Source organism: Sinocyclocheilus anshuiensis, unplaced genomic scaffold (genome assembly GCF_001515605.1).
Source record: "Sinocyclocheilus anshuiensis isolate Anshui unplaced genomic scaffold, SAMN03320099.WGS_v1.1 scaffold539, whole genome shotgun sequence".
In the NCBI taxonomy this organism is placed as follows: domain Eukaryota; kingdom Metazoa; phylum Chordata; class Actinopteri; order Cypriniformes; family Cyprinidae; genus Sinocyclocheilus; species Sinocyclocheilus anshuiensis.
The window spans coordinates 485126-501150 of NW_015549612.1; the positions used below are offsets into that span (position 1 = coordinate 485126).

Genomic DNA, 16025 nt, shown 5'->3' on the forward strand with positions numbered 1-16025 from the left:
TCAATAGAAGAAAGAAATTAATACAGGTTTGAAACAACTTGAGGGTGAGTAAATGATAACAGAATTTTCATTTTTGGGCGAACCATCCCTTTGAATTCTTCCTAGTTTACAAAGACGAAAAGTGTTGCAAGAAATAGTACATCCACCAGCAGATGGCGTCAAGTAATTTTTTATTACGCATTGCCAACGTCTACTCTGACGAATCTGCGCCATCTATTGATTCACATTGGGACACATGCTGCCTCACACGAGTCAATAGATGGCGCTGTTTCGCCAGTTGAAGCCGATGGTGGAGGCTCAAAGGGGTGGAGGAGAGGAGAGCGTGAGGAGAGCCCTGGGTCCACACATCACTGGATGCGGCAGCGGCATGTGGACGGCAGACACACCGGAGACGTGTGTGGGTACTTTATGCTGATACCGGTCCGGGCTCTCATAGGAGCGCATGACCCGCCGTGATGGCCGGGGGACGCAGAGGACTAGTGGCCCCACAAAACACTTTTCTGGAAAATATTGTCCGACGGTCTAACGGTAAGACGCACCATCACATCCAAAGCAGCGCACATACAGAAAGAGTATCAGCGGTAGTGTCGCAGATAAAAGAGAGAAAGAAAAACTTTTGGGTACATAAGTAAAAGACTTAGAAGAAACCTTTACATAAAGACAACGTACTTTTGACAATATAGTCTACTTAAATAATAACACAAACTAGAAAGTTAAAGGTGCCTGTTCACGCGGGGAAAAAACGTTATGCAGGCGCATTCTATAGTGATGTTTTACTATAGAATTTATTCGTTATTATTTGATTTTTTATGAAAAAACGTTAAACAGTTCTAAAAGTACAATTCTTTTCTAGATTTTTTGTTAAATTATATATAAATAGGCTATATATAGGCTAATTTATTTACATAATGCATAATTTATTTTTATATTAAGCTATAGTAATTAGGCCTATACAAATACTTAATACAGAGTAGCCTAATGGGCTGCAGGAACATTGAAATGTTGTTCTGTATTCTCTGCGTGACAGCTGCTCGTTCCCATTTGAGTTGTTCTCATACATCCTTCCATCAGCATGTTGTGGGATAGAGAACAACTTTAGGTTAAATGAATATTTAATAGCAATTAATATTTAAGAGCGCTGAAAGGTTGAAAACTGGATGAGGATCTTCACCAACACTATCTGCGAGATCAGACTGTGTTCTTGCACCCTCTGTAAGGTCTTTAAAATAGAATCCAAGATCTCTTTTATTGATGTTTATACATCAGGACCGCTTTTCTTATTCATGCGGTTTTGTTGCATGCATATGGCCATTTAAAACTAATCGAACATCAGATGTCCACAACTGCCCAGTGGACACCACCTCTGCATTGAACCCCAGTAGAGAGATCTCTAAGCTTTAAGAAAGATGTACTTTTTCATTTAAGTAGGACTTCTATTCTGAAAACATTGATGTCTGTATGACCTGCTTGGTCATATGGGTTAACTGGCCGTCTTGGAGAAGAACATGAGAATAAATTCCTCTTCCTCTATGGTGTTTGTGTATTATTTAACTCTTTTTCTGTTTTCTTTAACTTCCAGTTTGGACATTATCACATAGACACACAGGTATAAACCTCACTGAGCAGAACACTTGTGCTTTAACCTCTTTCATCCCTCCATTATCTCTCCCCCTCTCTTTCTCTATCTTTTTCTTTCTGTCTTTCCTTCCCTCCCTCCCTCTCTCTTTCTAGTTCCCTTTCGACATTAAATATTGTTCTATAACAATTTTTGTTAATTTACAAATGGATAGTCTGAATTTTAACAAAAAGTTTGATTAAACTCTTTTGTGGTTTAGTGTTAAAGTGGTTCAACAGTGCTGTTGATATTTCAAAGCTGCTTAGTTATGGTGAAAATAACCATGCAGATGTTGCTCCCTGGCCCTCATTCAGCGCTGACAGCACTTGCTGTAAAATAACAAATGTTGGCATGGAACGTTTTTCCTCCATAGTGGTGCGTGTGTGTCCACATGTGTGTGTGTTTGTTTTAGTTTGTCGAGTGAACTTCCTGTGTTTATGCTCAGTAGAGGAGAACTGTGCTCTGTGGCAAATCCACCACCATGCTTTTAAATCAATTGATATCATGGATCTGAGTTTCCCTTCACTTCTGTTTCTGATGCTGCCCTTCCACATTTGCTCATCTCACCTTTACCCTCCACAAGCATTAGCCATAGAAAGATGAAATGTCTGTCTGTGTTTAAATCATATGTGCAGTCAAAGTGACAAATGTTGCCATTCATGTTATTATGTCTGAATGGGGTGAAGGACATATTTTATAATGAAAAACAAAATCTATCAGAGCTTATTTTATTGTATTTTATTTTAGATCTAAATTCGTTTTAATGTTGATATGCAGTAGGGGTCAAAAGTCTGGGATTCAAATTTAAACCTTGAAATAAACAGTAATTTTAACAGGAAATGTTAACAAATGCGGTGAGGTAAAATGAATATGAAATGTTTCTAAGTAAACAAAAAGACAAATCCGTGACATTGATCATACAAAATCCTACTGCATGTAAATATGTAAATAAAGGCTGTGAGACTGATGAAAGTCATGATGCTGTTTACAGTTTACATATTACATAAGGACAGTGCTTATATAAAGGTCTTCACTGTCCCTCATTTGTGACAGACTACAGTTTCTAATTCTTTTATATCGGATTACATAGTATAGTGTTACGGTGAGCTTGCTCAAGCTTTGAGATATACTTTGTTAAAAGTGCTACTGGCTTAGTCAGCAGCCGCTAAATCACTACTGTCAGCTAATCAGCCTGATAGCCTGCTTAACACGCTAGCCACTAACAAACTAACATTGACAGACATCAGACGAAAGGTTAAAGCAAGGTTACAGAGATGGAGCCCATTACAGATGACCTTGGCACAGAGAGTTTTCAACACAGGCTTTTGGATAATACACACAGGAGTGAAAGTTCCGGTATAGGCCTAATTGATAATGGCTGTGATACTCCAGAACAAAACAAACTGACTCTGTCTGCAAAGATTTGGACAATGAAAGGATTAATGAGAGATGTAGCATGAAGATAGTGCTTGAAAGTTTTGTGAAGATGCTGAAGGTATCAGGTTGTGTGTATTAGCTTTTCTCACAGTATTATGAGTGTCAAAGAAGCTTATTTTGTTCAGTCAGAATTTTGGTGCTATAGGAATACACAGTGCCTTTCAAAAGTTTGGGGTTTGTAAGATTTTTAAAATGTTTTTGAAAAAAGTCTCTTTTGCTTGCCAAGGCTGCATTTATTTGATTAAATATACAGTAACCAGTAATATTGTGAAATACTTTTACAATTTAAAAAAATAAACAGGTTTTTAATTTTAATATTTTGATTTATTTCTGAGATGGCAAAGCTGAATTTTCAGCAGCCATTAATCCAGTCTTCAGTGTCACATTATGATATTGAATATGATATGTTTTTTTTAGAGATGCTAATATGCTGATTTGGTGCTCAAGAAACATTTCTTATTATCAGTGCTGAAAATAGTTGTGCTTAATATTTTTGTGGAAACTGTCAAACCTTTTTCAGGATTCTTTGATTAATAAAAAGTTCTGCATTTATTTGAAATAGAAATCTTTTGTAACATTTTGTACCATGTCTTTTTTGTAACGCTTTTCAATTTAATGTGTTCTTGCTGAATAAAAGTATTAATTTATGACCCCAAACGTTTGAACAGTAGTGGCCAAAAACCAGGAATGGGATACATGTTTATGACCAACCACAGCTGTTTATTGTGTTGGGATATATAGGACAATATTTTTTTTTAATTGATGTAACAGTGATAGTTTAGGTGGAATATACATGTGTGATCAAGCATATCTTGTTCACTTGCTTAAGTGTTTCAAACAAAACTCTTGAAAACCTTAAAAGATTTGATACTACAACCCCGCAAACTTTGGCAAATCCAGCAATTAGTTATTTCTTAGACTTGCAAACACAAACCCATGTACCCTGACTCCCATTAGTTACAGTAAAGCCAGTCAATTATATTTAAACCAATGTTTTTCAGCCAAATATGTCAATGATTTAATGCAATATGGATCACAACAATCTGTGGGTGGTTTGTGGGCTGTTTGAGGCTGAGACTACCAAATACATGTTTCTTTCTGTTCACTTTAACAAGAAAAAACTTAAAAGGCAGGGAACTGTATCTGGACAATAGGGTGCCAGAAGGAACATTTAGAGATAAACATATTTTAGTTTGAGTGGGGTTGTACGGTAATGTGAGAGTATAATGTGAAACTACTGTGCATTACCATCTTGGCTAAAGACCAGTAAAAATGAAGCTGAAGTTCTCAGTGTTGTCATAAACATGTCAGATCAATGGCTTTCAGCTGCTGTGACAGTGTCCACCCATCCTGCCTTATGTGACATTACCATAACGACCGACCTCTAGTTTTCTTACCGTTGACCTTGTGCCTGGTTCCTCTCACCTGCTTCCTCCCCACACCCTCCTGTGCTCTTTCCACAGACACAAACTTTGTGTTGGGAAATGCCCAGATCATAGACTGGCCAATCGTTTACAGTAATGATGGCTTTTGTAAGCTGTCCGGCTACCACCGTGCTGAGGTCATGCAGAAAAGCAGCACATGCAGGTATCAGACTTCATGCAGAGCTGGTTTCATGTACTAGTTTTTATATCCCATCATATTGATCATATTTTCTTTATAAAAGAGAGAACTGCAACTTTTTGTAGAAAGATGCTTGAATTCAGTGGTCACACTATTTTAAGGTCCAATTCTCACTATTAACAAACCATTAACGACAACTTTTGCCTCAATAAACTACTAATTTGCTGCTTGTTAATAGTTAGTAAGGTAGTTGTTAAGTTTAGGTATTTGGTAGGATTAGGGATGTAGAATATGGCCATGCAGAATATGTGCTTTATAAGCACTAATAAACAGCCAATATGTTAATAAAAGGCATGCTAAAAAGCAACTAGTTAATAGTGAGAAATTTACCATTTACAGTATTAAATATCGTATTAGATAACATAATATACAAGATAGTACAATATTGTTTGTAATGAAGTATGCCCACAATACAACCCAGTATATGTACAGTGCAATATTATATTACAATATGCAATACAATACAGTACAGCATATAGTACTACACTACACACGATGTAGAGAGGAATATGGGAAAGTAACAGTGCAAAATAAGTAAATAATAAATATATTTCAGTAAATAAGTTTTTTTTTTTTTTTTTTTAAGAAATTAATACTTTTATTTAGTAGGATGCATTAAATTGATCAAAAGTGACAGTGGTTTATAATGATTATTTGACACTGAAAATTGGAGTAATGGCTGCTGAAAATCCAGCTTTGCCATCACAGAAATAAATAACATTTTTAAATATATTAAAATAGAAAACACTTTAAATTGTAATAATATTTCTCAATATTTCAGTTTTAACTGTAATTTAGATAAAATAAATACAGCCTTGTTGAACATAAGAGTCTAATTCCAAAACATAAAAAATGTACCGACAGCAACTTTTGAATGCTAGAGTATGTAGCAGAATAAACACAGAAATGAATTTGTAAGAATGTATTCTGTTACATATGCCTTATGTAATTATTTTTTATTTTTTTTAATTTCCTATGTGGAAGTTTTTGCAGATGTTACAGTAAATGTTAAAAATAGAGTTGAAAGGGTGAAAGTGGCTGTCTTCTGTGTGGTTAGTTGTTGAGCCAGCCAGCATTGAACTCTTACTTTTCCTTGATATGACAAACACAAGATAGGCTCATTAGCGTTACAGCTCCAGATGTCTCAAAGAGAAATACATTTGTAGAGTCTCTCGAATGTATCATTCCTCCCTCTCTGCCTCTCTCATTATAGTAAAGCAAAGCTGGACTAGTTTTCAGTAAACTTCCACTCATCATGACTCAAAAGATCCACTAAGCAACAGACAAATTAATGTTATGACCATTTAACTACACTCAGGGTGTTCTGATTTTCAACCCATTTGACTTACTTTCTTCTGTGAAACACAAAGGTAGAAATTTAGCATGGTATTTTTTTTTTTACTCAGTGAAAGTGAATGGTGACTGGGGCCGCCAAGCTTCAAAAGCACCATAAAAAATAACATATGTTGTCAATGTTGTCATATATGACCTTTTATCATGGCACTTTTTTGTCACTTGTGGAATTTGACAGCCCCTGGTCACTTGTATTTTATTCAAAAGAGCAGCATCAACATTCTACTACACTTCTCCTTTTGTGTTCTACAGAAAACAGAAAGTCTAAATGGATTTAGAATGACACGAGTTAATGATGACAGAATTGTATTTTTAGTCAACCTTTAAAATAAAGTCAAGTGAAATTCTGCTTGAAAACTGTCTGCTTCTGATTGTGTTTTACATTTCTTTTTTTGTCTCAGCTTCATGTACGGAGAGCTCACAGATAAGGACACATGTGAGAAAGTTCGGCTGACTTTCGAGAACTATGAGATGAATTCGTTTGAGATCTTGATGTACAAGAAAAACAGTGAGCATTGCACACACACACACACACACACACAGATGCACACACAACTGGGAGCAGGAACACAGCAGTCCTGGTGCATACATTTGTTATGCTAATATATTAATGAATATGCATAAATGTGTAAAACAGAGACAAGACAGTTTTTTCTTCAATAGAAAAATAACTTTTCTCCCCCGACATATTATCTGTCACAGATTTACGGCATGTTTAAATGTGCGTGGTTGTGTTTTTCCAGGAATGCCGGTTTGGTTTTTTGTGAAAATAGCACCTATACGAAATGAACAGGAGAAGGTTGTGCTCTTCCTGTGTACGTTTAGTGACATAACAGCATTCAAACAACCAATTGAAGATGACTCCTCCAAAGGTACGTGTTGTTCAGATGTATTTCATGAACATTTGTGCACTTGAGAGTGAATGTTAAATGTGGATCTTTTCTGTGTTCAGGATGGGGGAAGTTTGCTCGTCTGACCAGGGCTCTGACCAGCAGTAGAGGGGTCCTGCAACAACTGCAGCCCACTGTACATAAAGGAGAGAATGTACATAAACACTCGCGCCTTGCAGAGGTACGTCTCAGTGTGTATGTCAGTCTCATACATTTCATTTTACGCCTGTGAGTGATTATGGTGTGTATCAGCATGTGTTTGCATCCATCTGTGTCAAAGATCAAACTAACACTAGGAAGGCTATCCTCTTGCACTGTGTGTTTCCAGTACACACACTCCTCCAGCAGGGAGATTAAAAAGATATATGGGGCATTTTTGAATAGTTTACAAAGCAGGGTCAGGAATTTGGGACAAAAGTGCCACCAAATGTGAAGAAAAGACCTAGAAATTTAAATGTGGCAGCCAAAAATGCCTCATAATGAATTCATAATCTGTAATATATATTTATTTACTTTCTATTCTAGGCCTAGCTAATTATACATAATCACATAAAAGCTGTCATGCAATGGAGCTGCCAGATTAGTTTTGTATTAGTTATTTAATCCATGGTGGCAGTAGACAATAAATAACTATATAATATGATATGACCAATATAAACTGACTACTGTATATAATCTGCTCCAGCCAATCATTTGCAATAAATAAGTAAAAGGAGAATTATATTATATTAATTGTAGAGAGAGCAGAGAGATTGTTATACAGTGTTTCCATTCACAATGGTCATTATTCAGAAATATTTATAAGCTGAATGTCACAATTGGAATCAGAATTAAGTATTTCCAGAGTCATGTACAATGATATGAAAATAATAAAAAAAATTAAATTAATATATTTAAATGAAATGTTACATCTTAAATACATTTTAAATGTATTTAAATTATTTATATGAAGTAAGTTAATATATTGATTTGCATTTATTTAAATGAAATTTAAAATTTGAAGTGTTTGGGAATTTTTTTATGTGGTATCGACCTAAAATTGACAGTAAAAATCAAATAAATGAACATTTTTATTTAACATGTTATTTAATTAATTGAAAGTATTTTTAGTGCTAGATAAGTAAAACTAAATCTTCAAGGTAATGTGTCCATTCATTCTTCAATAATACATAATGTTAGCATACATTTATTCTAGCATGGTTTATCCAAAATGTCCATTAAAAATACATTTTAGTCAGTGACAAGGCTTCATCTGTATCTGTTAAACAGACGAGATGAGATGTTTAACAGGATGCGATTTTTCTTTGAGGTGAGTCTCCTGTAAGCCGAGACGGGTCATTTCTCTTCCTCTCCACTCAGATAAACGACCATCCATCCGCTGCCTCTCTCTCTGTCTCTCTCTCACACAGGTTCTCCAGCTGGGCTCAGACATCCTGCCCCAGTACAAACAAGAGACACCCAAGACCCCTCCTCACATCATCCTGCACTACTGTGCCTTTAAGACCACATGGGACTGGGTCATCCTCATTCTCACCTTCTACACCGCCATCATGGTCCCATACAATGTCTCATTCAAAACCAAGCAGAACAACGTCACCTGGCTGGTTGTGGACAGCATTGTGGATGTGATCTTTTTGGTAGATATTGTACTAAATTTCCACACCACGTTCGTGGGCCCGGCCGGAGAAGTGATATCAGACCCGAAACTGATTCGCATGAATTACTTGAAAACCTGGTTTGTGATTGACCTGTTGTCCTGTCTGCCTTATGATGTCATCAACGCCTTTGAGAACGTGGACGAGGTCAGTACAAAACACAAATTTATTTACATACACACACACACACACACACACACACACACACACACACACACACACAAGCAAACATGAAAAAAGGATTAATAATCAATGATAAGATCGAAACGTCTGTTATGTCGGCTCATTGTTTTTGCTCTGGTTTTCCAGTATACTGAAGTTTATTGCTTGTTTCTCACAGTGTTTAAAGCAAGGAGATATGTATATATACGACATGTTTAAAAAGCAGCAGACTGCAATAATTCATAGAGAGGAACATGCACTTTATGTAAGATGTGCCAAAGGGATAGTTCACCCAAAAATGAAAATTACCCCATGATTTACTCACCCTCAGGCAATCCTAGGTGTATATGACTTTCTTCTTTCAGACGAAAACAATCAGAATTATATTTAAAAAATGTCCTGGCTCTTCCAAGCTTTGTAATGGCAGTGAATGGGGTTTAAGATTTAGAAGTCCAATAAAAGTGCATAAATCCGTCATAAAAATGGCTCCACACGGCTCTGGGGGTTAATAATTGTATTGGTCGGTGCCGATAGCCCTGTATAGCGCCGTTGCGCTGTGTGCGTCCCGAGTTCCAATACCGGCTCGTGGCCACCTCTCTCTCTCCCCTACATCGCGTCCTGTCACTCACTACACTGTCCTATCTAAATAAAAGACAAAAATGCCAAAAACAAATCGAGAAAAACAAAACAAAAAAAAACTCTGATTGTATTGGTCTGAAAGAAAAATTCATATACACCTAGGATGGCTTTTTTTGAAGGGTGGGTAAATCACCGGGTAATTTTCATTTTTGGGTGAATTATCCCTTTAAGGAGTTTGCAAGGTTTGCAAGTGATTATCTTTTAGATATTATTAATATAGTCAAGGTGAAATTCGCCACCTAGTGTACTATATGTACTATAATTATGTAAAAATGATACAGGTTTGTCACTTTCTGCCATTGGTCAGGCAAGCAAATAATCCCTGCTACAAATATGTATATTTTTGTAGTCCGACCTGGAAGTTTTTCCACCGGATTTGGATATTGCAGGAAAGTTCTGTGACTAAGTAAAGTTTATTATTCTTACACATCCTGTTCATTAGGGTAATCTTCACAAATTACCAACACATCTAATTACAATTAACAGAGGTAAAAAGCTAGAGTATAAACAAACCACATTTAAAATCTACTAGTTGGATGAGTTTTCCTCTGTAGTCACATTTAGCCTTTTACACATATTTCTGATGTATTTTATCTCATAGGATTAAACGAGAAAATATCTTGATCTTGCATTAACTACAGACCTTATTTAAGGCATTTAAAAAACGACACACATGACCTTTAAATTTACTGCATTAATTGTTTGTCGTAAGACTTCTTCGGATTCTGTGTAGCATCTGCTCTGTTTCGGACTATTCTAGTGGCAGTTATCCAGCATGCCTGATCTCAGATCAGTGTCATAAAGTAAATCTCTGGAGAGATTCTGAATCAGTTTATCTGCCTTGGTCTACGCTGATTTGGGAGGAAATTGGTGCAGTTAAGCTGAATGGATTTAAATTAGATAAAACTAGGCTGTGAGTACTACAAACCTAGTGTATGGGGACCTGAATTATCAGATCAGACAAAATATTTAACAATAAACAAACACACAAGGGACAGGGGAAGTGGAAAACATTTTTGTCCCATGCGGGCCTGGGAATAGACATGAATAATGCCTTTAAGAAAGGAAGAACTGAAGAAAAGCATTGGACTACCCTGCTGGCTCTCATTACAGAGAAAACCTAGCTAGCATTGATGTTACAACTCAATAGTCTAGGAGAGATCTTAATAAGTTGCTACCTAGGGTCTGCTCGTAACTATCTTCAGATTTTACTTTAAATGCACCAAGGGGAAGCACAGCAAAAAAGAAACAAAACTAAATCCAAAAGTATTCATACATAGACACACTTTGTGATGAGACTTTGTGATTTTTTTTCATATTTACCTCAAAACACCTGTTCGGAATAGCTATTAAACCTTGCGTATCTTTACAAGTGGTGGTATAACAGCCCTGCAACATTAAACTGATCATTTGTCTGAGTGCTTTGTGTGAGGGATAGTATTTTAGCTTGTAATGGAGCAAATCTTTGGTGTTAATTAATATTGATCGGGACGCATGAGAGTGAAGCACGCAAACCCTTTCACTGATCTTGGGCTAAGAGTTAATTTCCATGCTATCATATTTACACTTTGAATTTGTATTTAAAGCATTTGAGTAGAAGTATTTGTGCACCTCACTTTGATTCTCTGTGTCTGTCTCTTGCGCTCGCTGGATACGGGTGATTGTATGGTAAAGTTGAGGACTGAATCGATGGTGCGGGATTCTCTGTGCTGGTGAGGTAGGAATCGTGTACTGGATGAAGCTTTTGCTCTGGATCAATCTCTGACCGTATAACGATTTTGCTGTCTGTCTGCATTTAATTGAACTCACAATCAATTTCCGCCACTGCACAGAGGATGAGCACAATCTCTCTGCCCGATGCACTAACTGCCGTCACACCTGCATTCCACAGCTTTCAAAAATTATTTGTGCTTAAAGGGACAGTTCACCTGAAAATGAAAATTGGGTCATCATTTACTCAAATTTAAAGTTGGCATGAAATGAAAATTCAGTTCAATTAAATTTAATTAAATTCGATTTAATTCATTTAATTTTTCAAAATACATGTTATGTTCCAGTTTAAAGGGGTCATCGGATGCAAAATTCACTTTTACATGTTTGAACTGAAACCTGTACACAACCACCCAACATGCACCGAAACGAGTCGCTGTGAACAGAGCTGTTTTTAACAAGGTAAAAAAGGGTGTTGTTTTACACTATAATTGAGAAATGTTTACCAAAGTATGTTATAGACTTATAGAAGTGCCAAAATGTAGAGAAAAGGATGCGTTTTCTAATTTATCCAGATTAGTGTAGACCAGGGGCGATTCTAGGATTTTCATTTTAAGGGGGCTCAGCCCCCAATGAAGGTATAATATATATATATAAATAAAATTAAAAAAAATGTTTGACTAATAGGGGTGGTCACACACACACACACACACACACACACACACACACACAAATGCGAACATTTAAAGTGTTTTTAAGTGCACTTATTTTACTCCAGTGCTCACCGTCTTTCGCTCACACAAGTCTCATTAAAGGGTTAGTTCACCCAAAAATGAAAATCAGGCTGTGTTTTACTCACCCCCGAGGCATCCTAGGTGTATAGGACTTTCTTCTTTCAGACGAATACAATCGGAGTTATATTAAAAAATGTCCTGGCTCTTCCAAGCTTTGTAATGGCAGTGAATGGGGTTTAAGATTTAGAAGTCCAATAAAAGTGCATAAATCCGTCATAAAAATGGCTCCACACGGCTCTGGGGGTTAATAATTGTATTGGTCGGTGCCGATAGCCCTGTATAGCGCCGTTGCGCTGTGTGCGTCCCGAGTTCCAATACCGGCTCGTGGCCACCTCTCTCTCTCCCCTACATCGCGTCCTGTCACTCACTACACTGTCCTATCTAAATAAAAGACAAAAATGCCAAAAACAAATCGAGAAAAACAAAACAAAAAAAAACTCTGATTGTATTGGTCTGAAAGAAAAATTCATATACACCTAGGATGGCTTTTTTTGAAGGGTGGGTAAATCACCGGGTAATTTTCATTTTTGGGTGAATTATCCCTTTAAGGAGTTTGCAAGTGAACAGAAAGATTATCTTTTAGATATTATTAATATAGTCAAGGTGAAATTCGCCACCTAGTGTACTATAATTACAGTATAATTGTAAAAATGATACAGGTTTGTCACTTTCTGCCATTGGTCAGGCAAGCAAATAATCCCTGCTACAAATATGTATATTTTTGTAGTCCGACCTGGAAGTTTTTCCACCGGATTTGGATATTGCAGGAAAGTTCTGTGACTAAGTAAAGTTTATTATTCTTACACATCCTGTTCATTAGGGTAATCTTCACAAATTACCAACACATCTAATTACAATTAACAGAGGTAAAAAGCTAGAGTATAAACAAACCACATTTAAAATCTACTAGTTGGATGAGTTTTCCTCTGTAGTCACATTTAGCCTTTTACACATATTTCTGATGTATTTTATCTCATAGGATTAAACGAGAAAATATCTTGATCTTGCATTAACTACAGACCTTATTTAAGGCATTTAAAAAACGACACACATGACCTTTAAATTTACTGCATTAATTGTTTGTCGTAAGACTTCTTCGGATTCTGTGTAGCATCTGCTCTGTTTCGGACTATTCTAGTGGCAGTTATCCAGCATGCCTGATCTCAGATCAGTGTCATAAAGTAAATCTCTGGAGAGATTCTGAATCAGTTTATCTGCCTTGGTCTACGCTGATTTGGGAGGAAATTGGTGCAGTTAAGCTGAATGGATTTAAATTAGATAAAACTAGGCTGTGAGTACTACAAACCTAGTGTATGGGGACCTGAATTATCAGATCAGACAAAATATTTAACAATAAACAAACACACAAGGGACAGGGGAAGTGGAAAACATTTTTGTCCCATGCGGGCCTGGGAATAGACATGAATAATGCCTTTAAGAAAGGAAGAACTGAAGAAAAGCATTGGACTACCCTGCTGGCTCTCATTACAGAGAAAACCTAGCTAGCATTGATGTTACAACTCAATAGTCTAGGAGAGATCTTAATAAGTTGCTACCTAGGGTCTGCTCGTAACTATCTTCAGATTTTACTTTAAATGCACCAAGGGGAAGCACAGCAAAAAAGAAACAAAACTAAATCCAAAAGTATTCATACATAGACACACTTTGTGATGAGACTTTGTGATTTTTTTTCATATTTACCTCAAAACACCTGTTCGGAATAGCTATTAAACCTTGCGTATCTTTACAAGTGGTGGTATAACAGCCCTGCAACATTAAACTGATCATTTGTCTGAGTGCTTTGTGTGAGGGATAGTATTTTAGCTTGTAATGGAGCAAATCTTTGGTGTTAATTAATATTGATCGGGACGCATGAGAGTGAAGCACGCAAACCCTTTCACTGATCTTGGGCTAAGAGTTAATTTCCATGCTATCATATTTACACTTTGAATTTGTATTTAAAGCATTTGAGTAGAAGTATTTGTGCACCTCACTTTGATTCTCTGTGTCTGTCTCTTGCGCTCGCTGGATACGGGTGATTGTATGGTAAAGTTGAGGACTGAATCGATGGTGCGGGATTCTCTGTGCTGGTGAGGTAGGAATCGTGTACTGGATGAAGCTTTTGCTCTGGATCAATCTCTGACCGTATAACGATTTTGCTGTCTGTCTGCATTTAATTGAACTCACAATCAATTTCCGCCACTGCACAGAGGATGAGCACAATCTCTCTGCCCGATGCACTAACTGCCGTCACACCTGCATTCCACAGCTTTCAAAAATTATTTGTGCTTAAAGGGACAGTTCACCTGAAAATGAAAATTGGGTCATCATTTACTCAAATTTAAAGTTGGCATGAAATGAAAATTCAGTTCAATTAAATTTAATTAAATTCGATTTAATTCATTTAATTTTTCAAAATACATGTTATGTTCCAGTTTAAAGGGGTCATCGGATGCAAAATTCACTTTTACATGTTTGAACTGAAACCTGTACACAACCACCCAACATGCACCGAAACGAGTCGCTGTGAACAGAGCTGTTTTTAACAAGGTAAAAAAGGGTGTTGTTTTACACTATAATTGAGAAATGTTTACCAAAGTATGTTATAGACTTATAGAAGTGCCAAAATGTAGAGAAAAGGATGCGTTTTCTAATTTATCCAGATTAGTGTAGACCAGGGGCGATTCTAGGATTTTCATTTTAAGGGGGCTCAGCCCCCAATGAAGGTATAATATATATATATAAATAAAATTAAAAAAAATGTTTGACTAATAGGGGTGGTATACTAAACTTATATACCAAAAAGCGTTGTATCCCACTGTATTGCATAGATAGGTATAACATATAACTGAATAAGCCAAATACAAATCTTCATGATCTCAAATTACACGTGGATGTATGCCACTATATGGAACTATATGAAAAAAACTTTGAAAAATGTGTTTGTTTGTTTTTGTCTATACAATGAAATTCAATGGGGTCAGTGTTGTTTTGGACCACACTTACTTTCATTTTATGGATAAAAACAGGTGAAATATTCTTTAAATAATCTGAAAAGAAAGTCGTACATGTTTGGAATGATATGAGGGTGAGTAAATGATGACTGAATTTTCATTTTGAGGCAAACTATCACTTTAAAAAGTAAAACAAAATATATATATATTTTACTGTGATTCTCTGTAAAACACATATGCGTGCGCGCATGAATATGATACCAGCACGTTCACCAACTCGGATGCTCTTCCCTCCCACTTCTACTGTGTTGCATGCACACTAGGGATGGGACGATTCCCCGATTCGCTCGGTGCATCGGCATAAAAAGTTAACGATGCGATGCATCGGTTTAAAAAGTGTGCATCGGCTACAAGTTGTCATGTATATCGCGATGCATCGTTTCTAACATATTTGCATCGGTAAAAAACGATTTATTTATATATAATTACTAGTGGATGCGCTATACTTTTATTATTTAGAAAGTGACCAATAATCTGTGACCAATATTTTATATGTAGATTGATTTCTCTTCTCTAAACTGTTTCTCAAGCGCGCTCTCTCATCACCGCTGCTGCGTGAATATGACAGATCACAACACCACGGAGACCCGAGGAAAAACTGGGATTAAAGTCCAAAACCTGACTTGGAATAACCTAACAAATCAATCAGGGCTAAAACGGTTCCATTAACGACAAATTACATTCACACAATCTCACTAATTTGTGCACGCTTATTCTTAAGCAGACCTTAATGTCGATCATGGATCAAATCAATCCACAATGACAAACAGCGAATACATCTGTGCTGTTTAATGCATTTGAGACGTTGTGTTTTCCTCAGTGCATAGCTGACGTCACAGGTATACTTTTCATCTGTATATGTTAGAAAGTCATGCAAACATACCCATTTTTCTGTCAGGAGTGGGCGAGGCACGCGAGAGCAACTAGTGCTGCTGCGCGCATGCACGCTAAACAGACAGAGCGCAATCGAATAGGAGCGAAATAATTAGTAAAATATACATTTTGCTAAAACATTTGTTTTTGGACATTAAATGTGTCTATTGTAGAATTTTAAACCTATATATAAAGTGTATTTTTATGATAGCAGTAACTGTAAGTGGACTATTGTAATAGGTAAATCAAATGTAAGCTAG

At 36.5% G+C, this 16025-nt stretch overlaps 1 protein-coding gene across 4 annotated transcripts in view; it reads left to right on the forward strand.

Annotated features, from left to right (window-relative positions):
* Positions 1-357: 357 nt before the first annotated feature.
* LOC107659257 (potassium voltage-gated channel subfamily H member 1-like) overlaps positions 358-16025 on the forward strand; it is a 61296-nt gene continuing 45628 nt past the window's right edge. For 2 of the 4 annotated variants that reach the window (XM_016448134.1, XM_016448135.1), the window contains exons 1-7: positions 358-528; positions 1580-1606; positions 4516-4639; positions 6430-6536; positions 6772-6900; positions 6981-7099; positions 8328-8720. In XM_016448134.1, coding sequence (XP_016303620.1) covers positions 456-528; positions 1580-1606; positions 4516-4639; positions 6430-6536; positions 6772-6900; positions 6981-7099; positions 8328-8720 — 972 coding nt within the window. In that variant the 5' untranslated portion in view covers positions 358-455. The remainder of the gene's footprint in view (positions 529-1579; positions 1607-4515; positions 4640-6429; positions 6537-6771; positions 6901-6980; positions 7100-8327; positions 8721-16025) is intronic. The other 2 variants (XM_016448136.1, XM_016448137.1) reach the window with 1 other exon arrangement.